Genomic DNA, 10,532 nt, shown 5'->3' with positions numbered 1-10,532 from the left:
CCAAGTGTATGCATAATTCATCACAAAAGCAAGCAAATGAACAAGCAAGTTTGTAATACATCAACAACGTGAAAACATAATGGACTTTTTCAAATAGAACAAACAAGCAAATGAACAAGCAAGTTCGTAATAAAATTCTACAATGACGTTAACAAACGTTCAATTTCTAATTCAAACTCCAACTTAAAGACAAAAGCATATGTAGATACTTCCATTCCATCCATTTATTAGCATTGTGAACACAAAAACATTTGTGAATATATAATTCAAACTCCAACTTAAAGACAAAAGCATATGTAGATACTTCCATTCCATCCATTTATTAGCATTGTGAACACAAAAACATTTGTGAATATAAAGGATAGTTTGTTGGTTCATGAAAATGGCTACAAAAATGAAATACAAAAACAAATTTGGGACTAAATTATACATAGACATAATAACACCTAACTATCTTGAAAGATGTATATAGTCTTACAGGACTTTCATCAAACACATGATAGGTAATGCAAATCAACTTTCAAAAATGAGTACTTATGTTACTATATCATTTATTTCTGCCATTGCACCAACTTCATCACCACCAATTCTCATTTTGTTCCACCAATAAGTAAAGACTAAAGAAAATTTTGTGAAAATTTTAAAACATTATAGATGCCCTAACAATTGATTTTTTGTCATCAATTTATACAGTGAGATGAAATGGAAATATATATGAAATTATGGCATCTTAATAAATATGATTTATTCAGGTGAAAATCAAACTAGATTGAGCAAGCATCGAATTCAGGTTACCTATCTAATTACGTCTCATGATAAACGACAACACATACGACACTTGCAAGGCTGAAATGAAGCAACATGGTTCCAGAACTCCATGATACAACCACCTATAGAAAGTGGTTATCTCCGGTAGTGATTGATGGTGCCGATGTGATTTGCCGGAGGAGGCGGTGTTAGGCGGAAGGCAAGATCGGAGTTGGGTGTCATTGGTTTTTTGCATTAATAAGTAAAGCAGTTGGACTAGGCCCCTCTTTTAATTAAAACCAACATGTGTTTTGATTTTGTTATCAAATATTCTCAAAATCTATAAAGCAGTTGGACTGGAATTGTATTAAATTCGTTGAGATTTTCAAAAATAGCATCACTTCTATACACTCCATCCCATTCGTCGTTTCCATAAGTTTCAACACCAATGATGCAAGATCTATAAATAGCACACCATAATCAAAACCGTAGATGCCACCGACAGAAGAGTTGATATTTTCACGAATCAATTTCGGCATCATTGGTTAACGCTTAATTGGAATGAATATTTAGGATTTTAATGCATAGACGGATTTTAATGTATGCACATGAAATGTATAAGGAGATAAATCAAAATAATTATTTTATATCGACTTACTATTTCCAAGACAAATAAAACAAGAGAATTGTTTCAAAAACAAAAAGACAACATACGAATGATATATAACCCAAATCTATTAAAACAAATATAGCACACGGATGATTTGGTAATTTGCTCAAAGATCTAGACTTTCATGCACTAATATATGTTACAACTTGTTTACAACTACAAAACCATAAACAACACTCATACAATCCATATAATAAAACCTATAAATCAACCTAACACACTTTTGGCCTTATCTCAATCCCTTGAATCACAATCCCACCTTTCCAATTCCCTCCTTTCACTTCCATCATACTCATATCCAACTCCCCCTCTTCCCCTCTCTCATTAAAATACTCCCCCAACTCAATCTCCAACCACCCATCTCGCCTCATTTTCGGCCCGTTCAAACGGGCCGATCCGGAAGTCAGAGTCTGACTTCCGAGCCGTATCAAACGGCCAAAAATCCCTAATCGATTTCCAGGGCCCACATTATACTCACTTCTTTGCGAGGCCTCAGGGTCAAGAAACACAGTCTTCTTTTCAGTCTCCACCCCGTGGATTCCAGTGGAAACTTCCGCAGGTTGGGAGTCGAAACCGTAAGCTTTCGAGGTTGATTTATAAACGAGGTAAGATGCATATTTAGTGTTGGTTGATAAAACGGAAGTGTTGACTTTTCCGTTGACTTCGAGCCAACATACACTTATTAATTCGGCAACGTCCGTGAACCTACGGTTTTGGGGTAGAATTGTAATTAGGTTGGTTTTGGGGGACTGAAAATGAAAATGTGAAAGGAAAAATAAATGAGAAAAAATATAACCTTGAATCGGGTACGGAGATCCATCTCCAATACCGTGGAGTGTTCCCCCATATGATTGAGAGGTCTCGTGCCGCTAACATGTAGCATTTTTTCCCGGTTTTTTTATCCAATGAGAAGCTCTGTTCATGACAAAAATAGAAACTTACTTTATTGATTTGTTAATTGTAGCATCCGATGTTTTTTTATTTTTTAATTTCTATAACATGGTACTTTGAATGTTTTACCAATTATAGAAATATCATTCGCATATAAAATAATTTTCATGGTGTAATTGGACTAGAGTTTTCTGATTATAATGTCTCCCTAATAGAAAAAAAAATCTTGTTCAAAAAAATAATAAAAATATCCATCATTTAATAATATTTTGAAGATGCTTGATGAGAGGCTATATAAAGAACACCATATACCCATCCAAATGTAAACCCCACCATAAGTAAAACCAACACACACAGGAAACAAGCACATGCAAACACATAGCGCAAAAAAGTTGTGGCCAAAATGATTGAATCTATCCCTTTCTCTTTGTATTTGACTTTTAGAAGTTAAACAAATTTAGATTCTATCAAAAAGTTAGTAAAATTAGTAAATGTTTTCCTTTATCATGGAACACAAAGGGATAATGGAATCAAACACTTCATTAAGAAAGGATTAAAACCAAAAACATCAAATTTGTATGACATAAAATAATCAAAAGTCGGTGGATCATTACGAATTACGAATTCCCAAGTTCTAGTAAAGATTTACTAGAAAATAAATAAAATTATAAAGAAAGAGTAAAGATTTAACCTTGTTGCCACTATCGATGATGACCGGATGATCGCAAAGACGAAGATACATCTCCTTCTTCGAACCACACCTAACCGAACCGCCGCCGTCTTCCGCCTCCGCCAAAATCTTCTGGTAATCCGGCGGCAGAAAGTTCTCCCACACGGCGTCCCATTCCGCCGCAGATCGGAAAATAGAACACACCAAAGACAATCTACAAACATCTCTAGGCGTCGTGAGTGCCAACGCGTTTGCGACGAACCCCTCAGGCAACGATTCAAAGAAATTGCCGACAAAACCGCCATGGATTTCGCTTCCGTGCTTATCTTTTTCCATCTTCAAAAACCCACCTCTCATTTTCGCCCCCAAATCAAGAAATAGACGGGTTTTCGTTGATAAAGATTGTGTGTGTGCTTAAGTTTTTTTTTTGATATAGAAAGGTAGAAAGATTGTAAGATAGCTTAGCGCTTAAGTTTTTTTTGTTTTTTTTTGGGTATTAACCAAAAGCGTGTGTGTGGAAAAGAGAAAGAAGAAAGGGGCTTTATGTTTTTGATGTTGGAGATCCGCAAGTGAAAGGTGTCGATAGATGAGAAGGAGAGAGAGAAAAGCGGTTGAGAGGGAATGAAGATGAGGTGGATGGTTTTCTTTCACTATTTGTAGTGACGTGGAGAACATGTGGACATGCCAAAAATGCTTTAAAAAACCGAAGAGGTGTTTGGAATGCGTTTTTTTTAAATAATTGTTGTTGTTAGGTGTGTGAAGGTAAGAAAAATATAGATTTTTTTTTTTTTTTTTTACAATAGAAGGAACATAGAACTTCATATAGCCTATGAAAGTAAAATACTAAAAGAGATAGAAAGTGACGTTTGAAGTATTTCTTCAAAGACTAAGTTTTTATTTTACTAAGGACTTAAGTTCCAACTTCCAACATGCCAACATAAGACTTCTAACATTATTTTTTTATTTTTTTATTTTTTTAATATTTGAAGCTCATAGGTGTTCACCTAGATAAACTAATAAAATCAATAAAAAAAAATTAGTTTTTATCGAGTGTGATTGTCACTAATACTATCCAAGACAAATATACACAAATATACTAACTATAATATCAAAAATGAAAGGTACTAGTAAATCTCATATAATTATTTATCATGCCTCACATATTTTTAAAATAATCTATAATTGCATGGTTGATAACGATTGTCTAGTAGATGTTTATCAATATATGACACTAATCACCCATCTTATGTACAAATCATTATTTATCAATCTCATCGCTAAAAACGTTCGTTCTATGGTTGATGTCACAACAGATAAAATCAATGCTAATTTTAGTAGAAGATATATCAATAGATATATAGTATGCTTGTTGTTTCATTGAACATCTTTGTCAAGTTTTCAATTCCTTTCAAATTATAAACCGTTTGTTTCCACATACATCCACAATATAGTTTTGGAGATTTGTTGTGTTCTAAAGTCATGTTTTGGGAAGTCGTTTAGGATAAAGTTTAGTAGTTCCTCCACATTAAATGCTTGAAAAGAAATACGTGGACACAAAGAAGTGGTTGAAACAAGTAATGTGATGTTTATTACATTAAAGCGGTTTTTGAACTCCTAAGACTGCATATCTATGACCGCAACAAATACATTAACCTTGTAGTGGAGCAAACAATTAATTAGTCTCTGAGTTAAACATAAGTACTTGTTAATAGTTAATAAAGAAAGTTGTGAAACTAAATAAACTTTCTAGTTGCTAACCTTTGAATCTTTGCGACGACTTTTCCATTATAATATGGAGTTTCCATACTCAAAATCTCAATATCAAATTTTTTGTAGAATAAAGTAACCTCGTTTAGAAGCTCCTGTAACCTTCATTCCTAACTTGTTTGAGTCCTTCTTTAAAGGACCTCACTTGATGTATGGCATTTACAATATTTTGGTCTCTCTTTTTTGACGTCGTGTTCAAATCATTTGTGATTCCTAAGATATCAACCATTAAATGTACGTAAAATATAAAATCAAATATTCGTAACGAATTTAAAAGAATGTTCTTCGGATCTATGGTCTTGACAACTACTATCTTTTATAATAATCACTTTCAGTACTTCACAAATTGACGAATATATTCTCTTGATATTTATGTCTGAACCATAATACAAACCCCAACGAGTATCACTAGGTCGTTTGATACCAACTTATTGATTCAAACATGTATCACTTTGGATGTCACCTAAAATTAAAGTGAATATAGCATACAAATATTAGCGAAAAAACAAGGTAAATTAACATAAAACAAATAGATAGATTAAAAGAAACCTACAACTAATACTTCCACCCCTTTTCTTGATTGTTTCTCTCTTATTGTTTTCTTGGTGCTTATAAGAAGATCCAATCATGTTTAATAAATCGGAAATCAACTAAAAAAATCATTAATGTTAGAGCGATTCATTGCCACAAACACATGTGCTAACCGTAACTGATGAGCAAAACAATGAATAAAATGTGCAAATTCCACTTCTTTCATAGTAAAGGTCTTCAAGTGTAATGCCCGAGTCATCAGGTCTGAAATTAAATCGTTATTCGATAAAACAAATATTATTAAGGAAGGGAACGTTAGTACGTTGGGTGCACACTAGGTATGCATGGTATACATGTAACACCCCGAGTTCAGAAGTGCAAACTTCATGGTGCTTGGTGTAATTAAGGAAGATCGACTCGGTGAGTCAATGGATAGACTCGGCGAGTCGAGTCGTGATTTTGGTCACGTGCTTAGTGACCAACTCGGCGAGTCGGCGGCTGCTCGACGCGTCGGTGCTGGAATGAGAAACCCTATTTTCAAGGTTTGCACCCTATATACGGAACCTTATGTTTTCCCCCCAGCCTCTTTGCTGCGTAATTGAAATCCAGAAAACCGTAATTCGTGAGGAAACCCAATTGTGAGTGAATTAGAGCTTGGAGGAGGATCTTTGGTATTGAAGTTTGAAGGTTTGGAGGCTTGTATTAGGAAGCTTGGGGAGATCAGAAATCTACAGTTGGTTGGGCTCATTTCAGGGGTAAGGAACCATTTCCTTAAGCTATTTCTTCATGGATATATGTATGGTGATTGATATGAGATCTAATTCGAGATAGAAGCTTGGATCTGAAGATGCTACTTCAGATCTAAGCTTGTGATGGTCCTATATGTCATAAAGTTCATGTTTAAGAGTTATTGGTGAAGCCCTTTTGTCCTTAGCCTTAGCTCTAGAGTGTTTTGAGCTTATATCTCCTTGGTTTCACGTAAAGTTTGCAAATTCATGTGAGGGCTAGGCTGTAGAAGAGTGGATCTATAGATTTAAGTCCATGCATGGCTTGAAAAGCCTCTGTATGGAATGAGAACTGAAGAGACTTAGCAAGTTCCATGGGTGAACTCGGCGAGTTGGATGAAGGTGGGAATGGACTCGACGAGTTAGAAGAACAACTCGGAGAGTCTATTGAAGATTGTCTTGGACTCGGCGAGTGTGTTCTTGGACTCGGTGAGTCTGGTCGTGGGGTCCTAACCTCTTCTGGTTGATCGGTGAATCGGTGAGTCGAGGGATGACTCGGTGAGTTGAGCGTGAAGGGATTCAGAGTTGTTGGACTCGGCGACTCTTAGGGCGACTCGGCAAGTTGAGTTGCGTCATGGGAAGTTTTCAGAGCATAGGGACTTGACGAGTCATCGGGTTGACTCGGCGAGTAGAGTCAGCCGGGAAGGTTGACTTTGACTGAGGACTTTGACTTTGACCAAGAGTTGATCAGTTGACTTCCAAGGGTATTTTGGTAATTATTGGTATTTATTGAGTTCAGTCATTTGGTATTGATCAGTGGTGGAGTTCGTGTCAGAGGTTGGAGCAGTGTGATCTTATCTCTTCAATCAGCAGTTGCGATGTGAGTTATCCTCACTATATCGATAGGGTCTAAGGCACCAAGGCCGACCCTTTATCGGATGGAAATCCAGGTAGTTGTTTTTTTGTTGCTTTGCTATATGTTTGCATCCTGGTAGTTAGGATGGTATATGTTAGAGGCCTGGTGAAGGTCGGAATCCTGATATATATGATGATGTTACGTTAGTGACCAGTTAGATCGGTATCCTGGTTAGAGTGTGTTATGTATGTGACCTGCTAGATTAGTTGATTAGTGATGAATTGCTATATGATTATATGTTTATGTGTACATGGTTGGTTGACTGGGGTTGGGTTGAGGCGGGTCCTGCTTTGTACTGTAGGCCAACATACCAGGGTGGACCGGATATTCTGAAAGCCCAACGAGCGGTCCGAATAGGTTGTAGGCCCCACGAGGGCAGACTAGACGTGTCGAGGCTCGGAGAGTGGACCAGGCCGACTGAAGGCCCGGTACGGGCGAACCAATCATACTGTAGACTCGGAGAGTGGACCAGGAAGGTTGAAGGCCCGCCGCGGGCAGACCACCCACACTGCAGACTCGATGTATATGGCTAGACTCGAAGGGTGGACCAGGTGGACTGAAGGCCCGGAGCGGCGGACCAGTCACATAGTAGACCCGAAGTGCATGGCTGTTCTGTTTATGATATGATATGTTATGTGTATGGTATATGTGGTTGGTATTTGGGGGTAACTTACTAAGCTTTCGGGCTTACAATTTTCAGTGTATTGTTTCAGGTACTTCAGGAGATCGTGGCAAGGCGAAGGCGTGATCGTATCGCTCCTCATGTTTTATGTACTTATGATGTGGTTCTGGGAAATACTTTGAGATTAAATTAATTTGAAAACATTTTTGTAATGAATTAATGAAAATGGGTTGTTTTTGAAAAGTTTAAAATTGCTTGTAAATTTTGGATGTTACAAGTTGGTATCAGAGCCTTGGTTTGAGTGAATTGGAGGAACATTCGTGTGAATCCAGTCTCAAATCAAGGAGAGTTTTCAAAGAGAAATTAAAAATGGTTTTCAAAAATAAGTAAAAGAGGACGCAGAGGGTACGATCAGCTGGAGCCAGTAAGTTACCCCAAAATTACCATACAAGTTATTTATTATGTGATATGTTAGAACAACATGCTAGTGTTAGACTATGAATCTTCAGGAAGCGCATGATAGAGTTGCCTGATTGTGATGCCTGCTAGCCTAGGGTCTCCTTTTATGAGAGTTTTAGTGTTCCTCCAGGAGTGAGGATAGAGTGCTTTCTATGTTCGTTAGTGCTTGGGGCGTTGTGATGATACTTGAGACAAATATGGGTAGGTGTGGAAGGTAGTATGGGCCCGTACTACTGAAAGTACATGACCCATACACGTATCAAGGAAGTCACAATCCCTGGGTGGTTGATTAGAGAGTCATTCTGGGTGGTTATGCGAGGTTTCTAAGGATCTCTTGGTGTATTGCAGAATGGCGATTACGAGACGTTTCGAGGCAGGACCCGGTTTGGGATCAGGAGCGGGAGAGGGTGGTCAGGAGGGGTCAGCACCACCTACTTGTTACTATTCACATTACTACTTTGTAACTTAACACATACAAGTCCTAAAATCACAAAACAATTTAACACATACAAATGTGTCCAATTAATCATAAAATGTTCCTAGACTCTACTAGGACTTCTTACACACGTATCTTTAATGATCAATTCTACTTCAACTTGGTTGCTGATGGAAATTCCAGATGATTGGGACAACTTCAAAAATCACACCAGCCATTTTATTCATCAGACGACAAAACCAGGGTTTATTTTATTTCATTGAAACGATTACACAAAGGTTCAAGTTTACCCTATACTATGCCTCTCATAGGCTAAACTACTTGTTACTATTCACATTACTACTTTGTAACTTGATCTTCGGGTATCAAGTCTTGACTTCTACTTCCTAGTGTTATTAATCGCTTCGTCAAGGATATCCTGAAATTCCTTTGGCATTGATGGTGCACTTGGCCTTGTTACTTCATTATTCTTCGGAGAATTCTTAGAAATATGGCCTTCTTGTTTACATCCGTAGCACACGTGCTTGGGAATCGTACACTTATTGGCGTAATGCCCTATTTCTCCACACTTAAAGCACTTCACCTTCCCGTCACAATTCCCAGAGTGTTTATTTTTGCACTTCCCGCACCATTTCCTTTATCTCTTCTTTTGCCAAACTTTGAGGATATGTTGCTCTTGTTGGGCCTTGAAGACCCCTCAAATTTCCTCTTCTTGCCAACTTCAACTTTGTTGGCGGTTGTGTCATTGATCATTTTCTCAATAGACTTAGCAACCCTAATAGTTGCCTCAAGAACAGATGCTTGATGTACTGGCACAATAAGTTCATCCTTACTTTGTTGAAGTAAACGTTTTGTTTCTTCCATTTGTTCACCTAACATCGTACGTACCATTGCCTGCACTCCAGTCATCGTGATTGGCTTAGGCTGTGGATTATCACTTCCGAACCCACTTTGAGTACTCGCCATTTCGATCTATACACCAATCGTAGCTGAATTTAGATCTTCATTTTCGTTAGATGTTAAGTCTTCGAAACGTTTATATGTTAGTTCCAATATCGTAGTCATACGTTTAGAATCCTACACATATAAGGTTTCCAGATCCGGTCGGCAACAGACCATAGATCCGAACAAATAATAGCATCATTATAGCTATAACACAAAACATTTAGCACATAGAAGCATTTTAGGCATCCTTGCTAAAATAAACTGGTGCTCGTGTCTAAATTATGGTAGACACTCATCTCACAATCATCACTTAGCATTCTAAGTTTAAGTCTAGAAATCCTACAATTTCTTAGTTCTCTTAAACCAATGCTCTGATACCAACTGTGACATCCCCTAATTTCTCGGCCAGAAAAGACTGATTTAATTTATGCTTTTTAAAATCAAATCAGAGAAATCTTTATAAAAGATGTTGCGGAATTGGTCCCCAAAACAAAATATGATAAAAGTTTGTCAAAACCTTTCTTTAAGAAATATATCATTTCCTTTTTATATCAAAACCTTGGGCCGATACAGATCAAAAGCATAAACAAGACATTATAAGCCTTACGGCAATTATTTGTAACTACTGGCCTACAATCCAAAATTCACTCATCATCATCATCCGACTATGCTCGGGGTCCTCTACCTATAATATAAACAGCTGAGCGGGTTAGTCTTGGAAGCCTGGTGAGCATATAGGGTTTTCAACCCACAATACATAATTTATTATGTTTAAACATCAATCAATCAACCGAATTACCCCAAACCCCATTATTTTATTTATTTCTTAAGGGTTTACCCTAAGAATCAACTATCACTCCTTCCTAAGGATTCATCCTAAGGAATAGACACAAAGTCATCTCGTGACCGGGGTTTATACAATTGGCACTAATTCCATAGCTACCAAAGTTTATTCAACATGTGCTAAATCCATAGCTCTCATTTATCGACAGTATTATTTTCAGGTATTCTCTCCGGCAATACATGTCAATGAGTTTTTAGAGTACAGCAAATGAACATATAGGTCATTACACCTACAGGTTGCAGGCCTGCTAGTGTTCCATAGATTGTCTAGAATAGTCCATGGTTGTCATCCATACTCTGCTGAATGACG

The 10,532-nt window shown here is 37.3% G+C and overlaps 1 protein-coding gene across 1 annotated transcript; it reads right to left on the bottom strand.

Moving 5' to 3' along the window:
• Positions 1-1,510: 1,510 nt before the first annotated feature.
• On the bottom strand, positions 1,511-3,606 carry LOC145030812 (putative F-box protein PP2-B12). Its single transcript, XM_078979233.1, has 3 exons — positions 3,000-3,606; positions 2,214-2,332; positions 1,511-2,122 (listed from the first exon to the last, which is right to left on the bottom strand). The coding sequence occupies exons 1-3, from the start codon at positions 3,333-3,335 to the stop codon at positions 1,630-1,632; spliced, it is 948 nt and encodes a 315-aa protein (XP_078835359.1). The 5' UTR covers positions 3,336-3,606; the 3' UTR covers positions 1,511-1,629.
• Between the last annotated feature and the right edge of the window lie 6,926 nt (positions 3,607-10,532).

This window comes from Lactuca saligna, chromosome 2 (assembly GCF_052625555.1).
Source record: "Lactuca saligna cultivar CGN05327 chromosome 2, ASM5262555v1, whole genome shotgun sequence".
In the NCBI taxonomy this organism is placed as follows: Eukaryota; Viridiplantae; Streptophyta; class Magnoliopsida; order Asterales; family Asteraceae; genus Lactuca; species Lactuca saligna.
The sequence above is the reverse complement of the archived record's forward strand: the minus strand, read 5'-3'. Positions and strand labels throughout refer to the sequence as shown.